Source organism: Solanum dulcamara, chromosome 11 (genome assembly GCF_947179165.1).
Source record: "Solanum dulcamara chromosome 11, daSolDulc1.2, whole genome shotgun sequence".
In the NCBI taxonomy this organism is placed as follows: Eukaryota; Viridiplantae; Streptophyta; class Magnoliopsida; order Solanales; family Solanaceae; genus Solanum; species Solanum dulcamara.
In genome coordinates, this window is record NC_077247.1 from 60315262 (window position 1) to 60330700 (window position 15439).

Genomic DNA, 15439 nt, shown 5'->3' on the forward strand with positions numbered 1-15439 from the left:
CATAATATGCACAAATTAAAACTTAAACTAGCAAGCAAAGACAGTTTAAAACACATACGAATTGCATGTGTAAAGACAATACGTACTGAAGAAGATGATTACCCTAAAATGACAGAAATTGTATTCACATCGACCTTTTTCCTTTTATCAATTTTTTTAATTTTAATTTTCTACATAACGTCAAAAGATTAAAAAATATTTTGATACATTTGACAGATTTTTAATTTAAGATCACAAAATTCATTTTTTTTTAATTTTCTTAAATTTTGTGTCAAACTAAAATAGGTCACTCAATTTTTTTTAAAAAAACTACTTAAAAAGACTAATGTAAATTACTATAATTAACCTCAATTTATGTATTATTTTGCGAAAATACTTAAATAGACTAGTGTAAATTCCTATAATTTACTTCAATTTATGCATTGTTTTTGCGGTCAATTATGACTTCGTCGTTAAGAAATTGTTTCATACTTGAAGCTTCTTCATGGTCAAGAGTAGGGCTGTACAGGGCAAACCGATAAACCGCACCAAATCGACAAATCGAACTAAACCGGAAAAAAAACCCGACTAGTGGTTTGGTTTGACTTGGTTTGGTGTTTGGAAAAAAAAACCGACCATTATAGGGTTGGTTTGGTTTTAACTAAAAAAAATCAAACCGAACCCAAACCGACCCGATTATAGATATACTACTTTTAAATTATGTTATACATAAAAATATTTATTAAAATGTAATTTATAAATATTTTTTAAAATTTTTTCATAATTTTTGTTTTCTTTCTTACAAATAGATTTGGACTTGAGAAGCTCATCTAAATAATATACAAAAAAAGCTCATCTTATAAAGTTATATTATAAAGTTAAAACTTCAAACAGTATTCTGCCTCCATCTTATATGTTGATATTTTGTACTAGAACTCTTTTTAAGAAATACTACTCTGTGCTTTTTATTAGATACTATGAAAAACCCAAGAAATCCAAAAAAACCCGAAAAAACCGAAAAACCCGAAAAATTCGAGAAAAAATGATATCGAAAAACCCGACTTTTATTGGTTTGGTTTGGTTTATAGATTTAATAACCCGATACAAATGATTTGATTTGATTTGTAAAAAATCTGAACCAATCCGATCCATGTACACCCCTAGTCAAGAGTATGTACGTGGTGAACTTAAATATTCTCAAAGCACAGCAGGATAAAACTAAAATATTTTGTACTCATTACTTTTATAAAAAAACAACAACATTTTTTCTATTAAATGGAATTAGCAGCCGACTATAATATTTTTTTTGTACTTCTCAAATTCTCTTTTAACCCCAATTTACCCCTATATATCTATTTGTGGCACCGTACAGCCTCCCTCAACCCCACGCCCACTCTCCCAACATTTTCGTTTGCAAAGAATAAGCAGCAAGAACAGGACTTGTCAACTGCTATTTCCGATTCTGTAGACGATTTTTATATAACAAACTCAATTCTTCTCTCTCTTTTTCTTTGGATTAATAAACCATAATTAGGCCAAGATGGTGACTGGTAGCTACCATTCTCTCTTAAAACTGTAAAATTCCCCAGTTAGGTCAAGTTTCAATTTCTCGACCCACACTAAAAAAAAATTCAACTTTTCACATGAGTTTGTACTTTTTTACAGGTGGTGTGTCTATTTCTTGCTCTGCAAAATTCAAAATTGCTATGAGTTTTCCTTCAGATTTCCTTAGTTTCTTTACTTGAAACTGAATTTTTCTCCAGTGGGTGTTAAAATCCATGGACGATTCCGAAACACCTTCTTGGGTTCTCTGAAAATGGATTTCTATTCTCGGTTATTCTTTCAAAATCTCTTCTTGATACTTGCTACCCTCTGTATCTCTGTTTTCTTCTATTTTCTTCCTCTGTTCAGTTTCAGCCCTACATTGTTCCTCAGGTACAAAGTTTCAGTCTTTTTCAGTATTTTTTTTTAAAAATAATTATTTTAATTTGTCGATTTTTTAGTTTTAACTTCCTTTTTGGAATTACAGATTAAGAAGGGGTCGTGCTCCTTTGGACAATTCAGAATTTTTTAAAGTTCTGCCTGAAGAAGATGACCAGAAAGAATCCGACAATGTGAAGGTCGAGCAAGAATTGGAACCAAAGTTTGAAGATTTTGAGGAGGTTTTGGAGTATGTGGATTCGGTCAAGAATGACGATAAGCAGAAAACTGAGTTTTCTTTTAAGTTTAAATTTCCATCTTATGAGGAATTTAGTAAAAACAAGACAGAAACTGGTGAACTTATCGCCTCTGATTTTGTACCAGAAAAGAGTTTTAGCAGCTTAATTCAAGAACCTGAGATTGTGAACCTGAATGCTGAAGAAATTAGCTGTGATATGAAATATGTGTTTGATTTGGATGAAGAAGACATGAAAGAATTACTACATGATAAAATAGAAGGCATTCAGGAGGAAGAGGTGTGTGCAAACGGGCCTGAACACCACAGTTATCAAAAGGAAATTGAAGGAAAGGAATTCTTGAAGGGAGAATCAGATACTGTGTGCAAACAATTTTTGGGTGATTCAGATTTTCCTGATGAGTTTTTGTTTCAATCAGAGAAAGATTCTTCGGGTACGGATTCAGATACTGTATCAGTTGGTTTTGAGCATATGCGTTCGCTTATGAGCAGGTTAGTAAATTCCTACAGTGATGGCTTCTTGTCGGATGAAGATTTTGGAGGTGAATTTGAGCTTGATCCTTTGAACGATAATGATTCAGACTTAAAAAATCTTGAAATGTCTGATGAAAATCTTGAATCTGAGGATTTTGAGGACAGTGATAGTGATATAATGGAAGAGTTGAGGAAATTAGAACAAGAAGACCAGAAAAATGACTCAGAATTTCTATCCCAAAATGATTTTCATGAAGATTTGGGCATGATTGAAAGTTTAGAATTTGTTACAGAAGGTGACAAGTTAATAAATTGTCCACAAGAGTCTGAAAATCTCAAGTCAAGAAACACAGCTATTGTTGACACTTCTGAGGATGCAAACAAATTAGAATCACTGTGGGAACATCAAGAATTGATTGAGCAATTAAAGATGGAAATCCGAAAAGTCAGAGCCACGGGTCTGCCTACTATTTTGGAAGAATCCGAGTCTCCAGCAATGGACGAATTACAACCATGGAAGATTGATGAAATGCTTCATCGTGAAGATTCTATGAGTGAACTTCACAAATTCTACAAGAGTTACAGAGAGAAAATGCGAAAATTCGACATCTTGACGTATCAGAAGATGTATGCAATAGGTCAGTGACAACTTTCAACTAAGTAATTTCTTTTCTTTTTATAAACTGTCGTATAAAAGTTAAAAGTCTTTTTCAATTGTAGGCGCTCCAAGATTAGTGTCCATGTTATCATCATATTTAGAAATCGAGTGAAAATAGAATAAAGTGGCTAACCTTTAATTATTCAAAAGTTGAATACAGGACCCACAAGATCTTGTTAGCTTTGGCTCCTGAAACACATAATAACATGAAATTCAATGCATTGGATCCATGATGTAAGAAACAGACTTGGCCCCAGTGAAAAGGCTAACAACCTTTCTCCTATTTTATGTTGTCGTCCATATGATAAAAGAAAAAGGTTAGATAATGATAACACTCATACACATTCCAAAGTTTTTAATGTTTTTTTTTCCCAATTGAATAAGTCAAAATGTTGTTTTTAATGTTTATTTATATGAACAAGAGGAAGATTACAAAACAAGATGTCCTTATTATATAGTACTACTGTACTTGCTAGAAGTATGTTCTTATTTCTTTCTTATGTAGCTGTCTAAGCAGAACACACATGACACAAGTAAAAGAATATAATAATGTCTATACTGACCTTTTGTGTATGATCATATCTGGAAAGTTGAGCTTTTTATACTTTCATAATTCATACCTATAAGTTTGTTGGCCAACAACAGACAATTTGCTTAAGACAATCTTGTGGGATTGACTGATTACTTTCTCAGCATGTCCAACTTAAATCTTTTAAAATATTCAGTTGCTTTAATCTGAAATGTTTACAGGTTATCTGCAGAAAGATCCGCTAAAAGATCCGCTGCAATTACTGTTCAACCAGAAATCTTCAGGTCCAACACTAAAATCCCTTATCTCACAAAATATTAGACTATTCAAACATAAAAGTCATGACATTGATCCAATGGTAAAGTTTATCAAAGAATTGCAGAGTGATTTAGAAGTGGTATACGTTGGCCAGATGTGCCTTTCTTGGGAATTTTTGCACTGGCAATATATGAAGGCTTTAAATTTGTGGGATTCCGACCCACGTGGGATCCGAAAATATAATGAAGTTTCTGGGGAGTTTCAACAGTTTCAAGTGCTCATGCAAAGATTTATTGAAAATGAACCTTTTCAAGGGCCTAGAGTTCAATATTTTATCAAGAGTCGATATGATCTTCGTAATCTTCTTCAAGTTCCTGTTATTAGAGGTTAGTATCTGAAATGATATGACTTTCGCTGCTGATTGTTGTTGGATGTAAAATCTAGTGTATTTAAACTCAAACTTAATATGCAGACGACAGAGTGAAGGACAGAAACAAGGCAAGAACAAAAGAGAAAACTGACTATTCAATCACAAGTGACATGCTAGTGGAGATCCTGGAAGAATCAATACGAATATTTTGGCGTTTTGTTAGAGCTGATAAAGATTGCTATAGCGTGCTGGCGAAAGGTCAAAAGGGAATTCATCCAGAGGTTCAAGAACAAGAGGACTTGGAGCTTTTAATAGAGATCAGAAAAAATCTTGAAAAGGTTAGTTTCTGAGTTCATCACACATTTTCTTTTTGCAGCAAGCTATATCTATTGAACTGTGGTGATTTTACTATCTTAAAGGTTTTGCTGTTGGAGAGAGCTCATTGTTAGTTACTTAATTATGTTATGTCTCAACATTATCTGTTTTCAATATCTAGAATCTACAATGACATAGATTGTCTGACTGCTTTTTTACGGAATGCAGAAGGAGAAGAAGCTGCAGGAAGTTTTGAGAAGTGGAAATTGCATATTGAGGAAGTTCAGGAAGAACAGAGAAGAGGATTCAGATCATGTTCTCTATTTTTTCTCTCAAGTAGACGTGAAATTAGTGGCTAGGGTCCTCAACATGTCAAGGCTAACGAAAGATCAACTAGTGTGGTGTCACAATAAATTAAGCAGGATTAGTTTTGTGCATAGGAAAATACATGTGGAGCCCTCTTTTTTGCTCTTCCCTTGTTAATACTAGTCAATTTTTTTTAGTATCAAATTAAGCCAACAATTTTTCGTTCGTATTATTATCATTTTTTTATACTCCTAGATTTTTAGTCATCGACAAGAAAATATGAACGAATGGAAACATAAAAATAGGTAGTACTATATATCTTTCGGCCGTGAAAAGAGGTAATTCTTCCATTTATCTTTTATTATAGGAAGGTTCCCCAACTCCAAAGATTTGATTTGGGAACTCTGAAAGTAACTTCTGATGAATATGAAGTGAAATGAAATGTTGGGAAAGTCTGTTTCTTGCACGAAAGAACGTGGATTGGACTAACTGTATCACTTTCTGTAATTTAAAGGTTGAAAAGAAGAAAGAGAGAGAACTTGCATAAGGTAAATTCCTTCTATTTTAAGGACTGAATTGGATTTCTGACAGTAAATCAACCAATTCCTAGAGTTTCAGATGGCTACGGATACTACTGTGAAACTTTGGGTAAACCGTAATCGAACATGCAATGAGAAGAGTAACGGGCACGTGCTACTACAAAAAAAAAAATCGTCCTGTTTTCATGTACCTTACGTTTTAGATATGACGTCCCTGTTGAGAGCTTACTCATTTCTGTCTGTACATCCAACTTCTTAACAAAGCTAAAAAGAGCAAAGCTTCCAAAAAAGAGAGTTACAACTGCAAGTGGATTGTCATAAGATCATGAAGCACCATAAGATTCAGGAGTTGCTGCCTTGCTGGTATGGAACCTTTACATCTTAAAATGGAATTATTGAACATTCTATAACCACTAAAATTCTTTCTACATATCAATGTTTAACATAATACTTAAGACTTGAGTCACTTAGTTGGCTATTGGAACCTGCATCCCCTCAAAAGGACTAGCTCACAAGTTTTGAGTTAGTTGCACAATTAATACATGCCCTGTGAAAACACATATGAAATCTGCAAGAACTTACACCGGAGTATCTTACAGATAAGCAGAAATACAAACACGGACTTGTGGTAAGGATAGCAGGCATGAAGAGACTAGTTTTAAAATAAATCAGTTCAAATAAAACCATCAGCTCTCTGTTCCAATGCCGCCATCTCCGGACCTTCGAGTCTGTTCCTCTTCTTTTCTTTTCTCCTTTTTGTTTTCCTTTTTAGACAGGGCTGTATTTGCATTTATTTGATTTATTCCCCCTTGGCGAAGGTCAGAAGGAGGCAAGATCTCCAGACACAGGGCTTGGCTTCTGGTAAAGGCACATAAGAAAGCATGTTATCTTGAACTTAACGTTTACTCATTAGACATTATTTTTCTGAACCTTAAGGAGAAAATAACAAACACCCAGGGATTGAGGAATCAGAGAAAGCAAGAGAAGTGTAACCTTTCGTCATTTGGTGGCGCTCTCCATCTTTTCTCGCAGTTGGTCATAAGCATTAAGCAGGTCTGCCCGTTTATTTGCTACTTCTACTAGAGTTTCAAGAGCTACAAAAGATAAAGCCACTGATTCTATCAAGATGAAGCACAGAAAGATTGCGAAAATAGATACACAGATTTGATGCCAAATTTCAGCAAGTTCTGTAGATGGCTGGACACACCAGTCCTAGAGTAGTAAGGTAGATTTTTGACAATTCTCTCAAAAGTTTAATTTCACTAGGGATTCTTTGTTACTCCATGCCACTTTTATCTCCAGTATACCAATGTGAAAGATACTTCTGATGGTTGCTGGAGGGATGAAAGTAATTTACCTGTCTCAAATGACGATTGGGCTGCTCGAAGCTTTGGACAGACCAGCACTCCAAACATGGACAATGACTTGAGTCGCTCTTTTCGAGCCTAGAAAAGAAATAACAGTAGCATTAAATTTAACGTACACAATAAAGACTCAATTTAATACTAGTCTAACCCTGCCAAATTAATAAAAGAGAGGTAATCAAGAAAAGAGTATAGTGAGATTGATGTTTATTTTAAAAAAAAGAAAAAGAGAGAAGAATCTGTGAGACATGAAAGCTATTGCCAAAGAAGAATGAAATCCAATTAGTTATTTTTGATTATATATCCAAGCTGAACTCTGAAAAATCAGAACTTTTGCAGATTCATTAACACTTGGTCTGCGTAAACTCTACCATCCTCAGACTCCACTTGTGGAATTTCACTGGGTCTGTTGTTGTTGTTGTTAGCCAAAAGGTTGGGAAATGTAAAATTCAAACAATGCAGATTTGCACTCCGCCTATCCAATTTTGGCAACAAGCTCGGAGATGAAAACAAGGGGGATATGATGGACTCTTTTCTTGAAGTTGGTGAAGGGTGCTTTGAAATGATGATAGATAACATGCCATGTAAAAGACAAATAGTCTGTTAAGACAATATCACACCAATGATGTAAAGGAAGAAGAAGAAGCAGAGAAAGAGAGCGATTATTTCTTCACTTCAATTTATCAATTGACAAAGGAAAATTGCAGGAAAACTTGGATGAAGAGAGGGGATCATACAATTGAGATAAGTAAGTAGAAAACAAGATTAAGGTTTAATCCCTTCTCATTAACCTTGATCTATGTTCACTTCTTAATCACATCATAAAGAAAATTTGGTAGCAAAGCTGAAGTGCAAGGTGGTTCAATGATTCTGAAATGATAAATGAATTTATAGGGTGGCATGACTCTTTCTCTCTCTCTCTCTTGGGGGGGGAGGGGAGTTAGTGCATGGCTGGGGAGATCAATTGAATAATGCATGTATAGGTGCCAAAGGCAAACACTGCTTGGTTAGTTAGAAGTTGTCGTGAGAATATAAATTGGTGATTCACTTACTTGATCCTCCACCGTGCGTGGTGATTCGGTAGCTTCTGGCGCTTCTGACATTTCTTCCTGAACTTCTTTGCAAAAGTAAAAGAAATAAACTTTTATTTATCAAAGAAGCTCAATTCAGGTAAAGGAGTTTATGATGCATCCTTTATTTACTTATTTGAATAAATATCTTATACTATCTTTTGCTTTAAGAGTAGAAGAAGCAATCCTTAAACTGGACTTCCATGGCACTAACAAACATCAGGTGCTGAAGGGAAAAGGTTAGAGATATTGTCATGAAGTCTGCACAACAAAATTGAGAGAGATATTTTTCATGCTTCTACCTCAGTAACAGCCTAGTAACTTATTCTTGTTAAAACTGGCTTTTAAGAAACAGTACAAGTGTTAAAAGAGACAGGAACATGCATCTGTACCAGAATTTGACGAACCATCCTGATTCAAAACCTTTGGGCTATTGGATTTCTTCTGTAACAGCTTATCCTCCTCACATTTTGCCTCCTCAGAACAGCTTTTTGGACTCTCAGATGATGCCCACTTGCACAAACTGAAATGTGATTTCTCCGATCCATGCCCAGCTGCATAACAAAATCAGTATTAGGAAATGTTAAGAAAAAAGAACTTCTTTTCTACATCACAGCCAATCTTGTAAAGAAAATTTAGGATAAAAAATATAAGCAAATACAGGTCCATGAGCCCACTTTATTCATATAACCAGTTACATGGAGAATGGAAGAAGCGTTGGGTCCTAAACAGGTAAATGAGGAAAAAGATAAATCAGGTATGATGCCATTGTCTTATAAATAAATGATTCTCTACATACAAAACTCCATCATTACAATTTGGGTAATGGATGGTTACATAAACCTAAGCATTAAAACTCTTCCATGAGTCCTACAGATTAAGCATTTTCTAACAGAAAAGAAATTCCACGAGTCACAGGTGATATTGTGTGCCGTCAAGCTAAAGGCCCACTACCTTCCCCAGACCCCACATTACTTTGAATATGTTGTTGCTGTCAAGCAAACGGCATAAATACTGCAAAAAGTATGGATTTACCATCCTGGTGATTTAATTGCAATGTAGTGGCAGCAGAATGAGATTTGAGATCAAACAATGCACTACTGATACGTGAAGCACCCATAGAATGTCTAGCACTCGCCAGCTCCAGCCATCCCTGCCATATAAGCCAAAGTCAAGGTCAATACTATAGCAACTTCTTAGATCAATAGATATTACTTGCACAGATTTAAATATCATCCATTTGCAATCAGCTCAATCAAACTTAAATACTCATTCATATGCATCACTACAATTCCATTTAAACTAAAATCTGGATCCGCCGATGCAACTCAAGTTAAATTAGGATACTGAGGATTATAGTACTTATCTAATGTAATATTGAGATGTTTTCGCTTGGAGAAAAATGGGTGAAATCACAAAAAGAGGGATTAAGAAAGAAGTTGAAACCTGGCGAAGTGATGAAGACAGAGAGTTCATAAGAATAAGATAGTTGTCCGTCGAATCCATTAACTCTAAAACATTCTTATCTTTTTCATTGTCGGAACTCTGAATTTCTGCGTTTTCCCCTTTCACCATATTCAATCACAATCTGCCTACTATTTTCTGGAAGAAACCTAGAAATCCTAATGTTGTACTTGATTTAATTCTAGTTTCACTATTAATAGCATGATCCGACCCGATTCTATTGCATCAACCCGTCATTTCTATATTAAATTGACCAACTTACCCTCTCTTTATCAGCGAAAAGGTAAGCCATTTTTGGAACCAAAATTACAAATATTGGTTGAAAATTACTCGCTCAGTCCCAATTTAGGATTTTTGAGGTTTAAATGAGTGTTTTTTTTAATCTAATTTTTTATAGGTACTTTAAATAATTTAATTAATTATTTTTATGATTTATAGCACTTTATTTAAATTTAAAGAATACATATTCAAATTCATGATTAAAACTAAAAAAAATTTGTCTTCTGAAATTCAAAATGTGACACATAAATTAAGATAAAGATTTTTAAAAGACATAAGTTTTTTTTATATATTAATACCAAAGAAGCACGTTATATTAGGAATATATCAAACGAAAACCACAAGTTAATAATAATATATCTATATTTTAGTATTTTTTTCACAAATATTTTCTTAAATGAAAATGAAGTAAAATATGAATACGTGTTTACAATAACAATGGATTATATAACTAAACTTATGTGAAATGAGCTTAAACGCACTAAAAAAATAATTAAGTCGTCAAAGTGTGAATGATATGATCATGGTTATAAAAATATTTCACATGACATTAGAATATGTTGAAAGTCTAAACATATATAGAACAAATTCTTCTCACAAATTAACTTTAATGATGTCTAGAAGTTTTTCAATAGTGTTAATTTTATGTATTCATTTATATGACATATATTTAAAATTATAAATGGAAATTTAATTCAAAGAATAATTCTTTTTCATTCTCTAAGGTTTGAAATATATACATAAATAATTTATCTGCAATAAATTAGGATTATATTAAGGCATTCACAGACTATTCTTTATGCGTGGGTGTAAATATCTAGACTTCTAATTGAAAAATTGTTGAAGTGTGTGTTTAGTTAATCTTTGAATATAAATAAATTAAATTAATATCTTAGTCTTCTACTTGAATTTGTGTATAAAGATTAAATTGATTACTGACGATAACGTGAATATTCAAATGGGAGTTGTCATTTTTACGAAAATTCTTAAATATGATTAACAACTAGGGAAAAACACCGGCCAAACCACTCCCTTGAAACAAATCTTCTGATTACAAAAGCGATTTAAGGTTTAACATGAATCGTGTGCAAACTCAGCTCTACATCTATAAAAAATAAATATTAAAATATCGGTATATGATGATTTTTACTTTAAACATAATTAGATAATCATGCGGCATCAAAAAAAATTAACGAATTAAAAGTGAAAATTAAATGACCTGCTTACTTATTGAAAAATTTATCAAACAAGACATACAAATTGCAAATACTTATGAAAAGCCAACAATAAATTGAATTGATTTGATCAATCTCATTTACCCAAACGAGAGGTACTTCTGTAATATTCTCAAAATTGTATGGGCATTATTGGAAAACGAATAAATTATACAAGGCATTCGGATTTAGGGTTTGCAACAGTACATACCCCCACTATATATATGTATCTCCTTCGCAATTATTCTCTCTTTTGTTCATTCTTGTTTCCATTGTAGAGAAGCGGAAAAACTTAACCTAGAAGATGGTTCAGAGACTTACCTATCGAAAGCGGCACAGTTATGCCACCAAATCCAATCAACATAGGATTGTCAAAACTCCTGGTAAATTGATCGATACTCTAATCTAATTTCAACATTGCTCTTATTGTTTGAACCAAGACAGATCCTGAATTTAAATTAGTTGTTCATACTTATCCTAATCATATAGGTGTACCTTGTACAAGTTTTAGATTATACACATAGTTCGAGCTGAAGTTAGTTTTGATTAGTAATTTATATGTACATCCGCCACTGCAATTTGTGTGTTGTACAGTGTATTGAGCGTACTCTGTTATGCGATTACTGATGTACCGTTGTGCTCATCTTTTTGAAAATTAGGTGGAAAGCTAATTTACCAGACCACCAAGAAGAGAGCCAGCGGCCCTAAATGTCCAGTTACTGGAAAGAGAATCCAAGGGGTATTTTTCATTGTTCCCTTTATGTTTGGTCTTCTAATGATTTAGTTAGTTCTTTTCAGTATGCGATCCTCAGGGTATATGGTTTCTCTCATCCCTTACTTCTTTGTTAGGGATTTCTGCTTTAAGAGTATTATTACTTTTAATGATGCGATACTAAAACAAGTAATGTACCCTTTATCTAAGAAAATCAAAACTACCTGGAATTGTTCTGAAGCAGTTGAGTGGGATGGCTAACAATCCTAAAGGCTATGCGATTAACTGTTTTCTCTTTTCCCCTTAAAAACTGGCTAATGGGTAGAGTAAAGCTTGCATAAGGGAAGTAGAACTGTATAATTGTTTTAAGACACCTATCCATAAACAAGCTAAGAATCACATTGTTTCTGCTAAAGGACATAGTTACCAACTATCGAGAATGCAAGACCTTAGTTAGTGTATATATGCTAACACTTCTTGCCCCAGTCTCTTCACATCTTCAAACATGTCTTTAAAATCGAAGCAACAACTGGTACACATAGAGAAGCTGCCATAACTAGAGAGTCTTGACCTCGTATTCAACAAACAAAAAGAATGGAGCTTTAGTTATAGTGAGGTACAGTTAGTGAAGACTCTTATCGAGCTAATGGTTTACAAAAGTGATCATTTAGTTTTTTATTTTCCAGATTAATAGTACTATTCCTGGCCTGTGTCCCTTTTATCCCATTTTTAGTGTATGCAAATAAATTCTTTTTGATCCTAGCCTTTATGTATCTGATAGTTTTAAAATCTTTTACGTGTACTATTTACAATTACAACAAAAAGACTAGAGTATGAAACTTTCTTGATGATATTTAATTTGAATTATCATGTATGATGCTAGACCAAAAGTTACAATATTTAAGCAAGAATTTCTAGCCAAAAGGATATATATTTGATGGAGTCCGGACTTTTGGTGAGGGAAGTGAGGACATTGGTAGTCATAATTAGTAAAGGGTTTAAAAATGCCCATTAGATATCCATCCCTCCTCTATGATTAGGTGAACTCATGCTTGTGGGTTTTAGCGGTCTTAATTTCACTACGGTGGGAACTCTTAGAAATTACCAAACAAAACAACATACCCATTGAAATACCACTAACAACTTATTTGGATGGTGGTTTTCCGTGGTGTGGTATGGTATGGCTAGTAAGAGAATCACGTTTGTTTTGATTGTTTCTTTAATTACATGGTATGGTATGGTTTGGTTTCATGGGTTGTAATCACGAAAATCCTCACTTTTTGAAACCACCAATTTGTTGGTATTCCATTGTTTACTTATTTTTTTCCAATTATACCCTTAATTTTAAATAATTCTAATTTACCCTTTATTAAGGGCATTTTCGTAAATTTATCAGTTACGATATAGTAACATATAGTCAAACCAAACAACAAAATTATCATTAAACAATAGCAAATCATACGGTCTATCTAAATATAGTATTGTGTTGTACAATACCATACTATACCATTCAGTACCATACATTATGAAATCATGGGAAACCACCATTCAAACAGAGTGTAAGTGGGGTCTGGGAAGGGTAGAGTATACCAAAACCTTAGTACTACCTCTAGGAGTTAGAGAGGTTGTTACCGAACATAAACTTGCTTTAATTCCCTCTTCACTTTCTGTTCCCGAGTCCATAAAATGACCTTCAAGCAACAACCATATATTGATGTGTTTCTCTATCTTGTTTAGATTCCACACTTGAGACCTGCTGAATACAAGAGATCCAGATTGCCAAGAAACCGCAGGACTGTGAATCGTGCTTATGGAGGTGTGCTGTCTGGAAGTGCCGTAAGGGAGAGGTATGGCTTTTTTGTCAGCAAAATTGCATATTTGCTTTTGATATATATAACTCAAGAGTTTCTTGACACAAGTACATTAATTGGTCCATGATTTACCCATGTAGAATCATCCGGGCTTTCTTGGTTGAAGAACAAAAAATTGTGAAAAAGGTCTTGAAGATTCAGAAGGCAAAGGAAAAACTAGCTTCAAAGAGCTGAGTGTAGAGACCCTGAAGTCTCTGTCAATTCTATTACGTTTTCAGATAACTAGCTTTGATGACGATGAATATGTGAAAGAACATGTTGAAATGCAAGTACTAGATTTCGATTAGAATTTAAGCTCTAATATGGTATTTGTAAACTCCTTTTTGGAATTATTGCCACCTGATTGGGGGAGGTTGTTTCCTCCTTCCTGTTCGATTAAACTTTGATGCATTTTATAAATCATGTTTACTTTACGGTTGTGTCTCTCTTTTTCAGATGAGATACACAGGAGTGGTAGTCATTAGGAAAGTGCTATTACCTTGAAATGCTAAGGAGCAAGGGTTGGTTGTCCTTGCAAGCCTCAGTATGTGATGATGCGGAAGACAACGTGGATTTTTTTGGGGCTAAACTACGGACGTACATCACAATTATATATACTAATTGTACCTATCTTTTTAAACAATTACATATATTACCATTAGTTAAAGAGTTTTGAACCATTTATTGAGGAAGATATACGCACATACAAATATTCCTAAAGATTAGCTTAAATTAGTTATTTGCATGATTAAATCATCCCCAATTCAAGTTTTCATGTTAATCAATTCTCTCTCTCTCATCAACCTTGCAGGCAAGATTCATAATAGTAAAGCTGGAGGAAATTTGGTCTTTTGATACTAGTGTGAATATAAGTAATTAGCTTCTAAACTTGTAGGCAAGATTCATAATAGTAAAGCTGGGGGGAATTTGGTCTTTTGATACTAGTGTGAATATAAGTAATTAGCTTCTAAAGTAGTGGGATTTATTAACTTACCCATTTTATTTTTTTATGTTTCCCTTGAATCACTTAATCGTAAAATCATATTGGTAAAGTTACAATTCAGGATATTAGAAGAGAGATTGGTAAAATTAGATTTTTTTGAAGCAAATACTCAAACTCACGATTGATTATATTTATCTCGCGACAGAATTAGATGATTCAAATTATGTTTTACTATTAAAATGTAAAAAGCTTTAACACTTTGACGTAACAAGATCCTTGCCAAATCAAGGACAGAAATCGTTGCTTCTCAAGGTCTTCAATTAAAGCATACTTGAAAGACCTACTTGATGAGTTAGGATAGCATAGCCTTAAAAGTGAAAGGGGTGAGATCAAATGAGGAAAACTTTAGGCTTAGTAAATATAATTTAATAGCTTGTTTTTGTATAAATGTCAGGGTGCCCGAGTGTCTAAGGCGCTAGACTCAAGTTCTGGTCCTTGTGAGAGGGCGTGGGTTCTCAAATCCCACTTCTTACATATTTTTTTGACCTTTTTCCTTTTTTTTTTGACCTTTTTATTTTAACATATTTTTTGACCTTTTACATTTTCATTTTAATTTATTTTTTTAAAACAAGAAAGAAAAATATGGCTCATCACTAGTCATCAATCATCATACCATATTTAAGGTCGTTTGATTGGAAACAAGTTAAATAATTTATTTCATATATATGGAATAATTTATCCTATTATTATGCAAAAATGGCGGGATAAATAATACAAGTAGTATCTAATATAACTTATCCCATTACTTGTTGGGCCTTCCGGCACGGGTTCAGAAACCATTTAACAGCTGCAATTGAGATTATTTGCAATTAATACAACTTACATGGGATAATTTCTCTTGGCCCAAATTTTCACAATGAAATGGAAGAGGACACGGCA

The 15439-nt window shown here is 33.6% G+C and overlaps 3 protein-coding genes across 5 annotated transcripts; 2 read left to right on the forward strand and 1 right to left on the reverse strand.

The window, feature by feature from the left end:
* Positions 1 to 1297: 1297 nt before the first annotated feature.
* On the forward strand, positions 1298 to 5297 carry LOC129872061 (uncharacterized). Of its 2 annotated transcripts, XM_055946913.1 has the most exons (6): positions 1298 to 1914; positions 2009 to 3267; positions 4038 to 4100; positions 4191 to 4460; positions 4547 to 4782; positions 4988 to 5297. In XM_055946913.1, exons 1-6 carry the CDS (start codon positions 1796 to 1798, stop codon positions 5240 to 5242), a joined length of 2202 nt encoding a protein of 733 aa, XP_055802888.1. In that variant the 5' UTR covers positions 1298 to 1795; the 3' UTR covers positions 5243 to 5297. The 2 variants fall into 2 exon arrangements, with proteins under 2 accessions (XP_055802888.1, XP_055802887.1); XM_055946912.1 differs by having other exon boundaries at positions 1299 to 1914; positions 4038 to 4460.
* Positions 5298 to 5985: 688 nt separating this feature from the next.
* On the reverse strand, positions 5986 to 9670 carry LOC129872062 (uncharacterized). 2 transcript variants are annotated; one of them, XM_055946915.1, is made up of 7 exons: positions 9485 to 9670; positions 9074 to 9191; positions 8431 to 8592; positions 8021 to 8082; positions 6962 to 7049; positions 6598 to 6698; positions 5986 to 6462 (listed from the first exon to the last, which is right to left on the reverse strand). In XM_055946915.1, exons 1-6 carry the CDS (start codon positions 9611 to 9613, stop codon positions 6604 to 6606), a joined length of 654 nt encoding a protein of 217 aa, XP_055802890.1. In that variant the 5' UTR covers positions 9614 to 9670; the 3' UTR covers positions 5986 to 6462; positions 6598 to 6603. The 2 variants fall into 2 exon arrangements, with proteins under 2 accessions (XP_055802890.1, XP_055802889.1); XM_055946914.1 differs by having other exon boundaries at positions 8021 to 8085; positions 9485 to 9664.
* Positions 9671 to 11235: 1565 nt separating this feature from the next.
* Positions 11236 to 13991, forward strand: LOC129874388 (60S ribosomal protein L34-like). The gene is made up of 4 exons (XM_055949671.1): positions 11236 to 11378; positions 11655 to 11734; positions 13445 to 13554; positions 13659 to 13991. The coding sequence occupies exons 1-4, from the start codon at positions 11300 to 11302 to the stop codon at positions 13750 to 13752; spliced, it is 363 nt and encodes a 120-aa protein (XP_055805646.1). The 5' UTR covers positions 11236 to 11299; the 3' UTR covers positions 13753 to 13991.
* The last annotated feature ends 1448 nt before the right edge of the window (positions 13992 to 15439 follow it).

Excerpts from the sequence above, each read along its gene's own strand:
- LOC129872061 (XM_055946912.1), top strand. The coding sequence starts at position 1,796 with ATGGATTTCTATTCTCGGTTATTCTTTCAAAATCTCTTCTTGATACTT. Across the intron at positions 3,268-4,037 it reads TCAGAAGATGTATGCAATAG|GTTATCTGCAGAAAGATCCG; the intron begins GTCAGTGACAAC and ends AAATGTTTACAG. Across the intron at positions 4,783-4,987 it reads TCAGAAAAAATCTTGAAAAG|AAGGAGAAGAAGCTGCAGGA; the intron begins GTTAGTTTCTGA and ends TACGGAATGCAG.
- LOC129872062 (XM_055946914.1), bottom strand. The coding sequence starts at position 9,613 with ATGGTGAAAGGGGAAAACGCAGAAATTCAGAGTTCCGACAATGAAAAA. Across the intron at positions 9,192-9,484 it reads TGTCTTCATCACTTCGCCAG|GGATGGCTGGAGCTGGCGAG; the intron begins GTTTCAACTTCT and ends CTTATATGGCAG. Across the intron at positions 8,086-8,430 it reads GGATGGTTCGTCAAATTCTG|AAGTTCAGGAAGAAATGTCA; the intron begins GTACAGATGCAT and ends ACTTTTGCAAAG.
- LOC129874388 (XM_055949671.1), top strand. The coding sequence starts at position 11,300 with ATGGTTCAGAGACTTACCTATCGAAAGCGGCACAGTTATGCCACCAAA. Across the intron at positions 11,735-13,444 it reads CTGGAAAGAGAATCCAAGGG|ATTCCACACTTGAGACCTGC; the intron begins GTATTTTTCATT and ends TATCTTGTTTAG. Across the intron at positions 13,555-13,658 it reads GGAAGTGCCGTAAGGGAGAG|AATCATCCGGGCTTTCTTGG; the intron begins GTATGGCTTTTT and ends TTACCCATGTAG.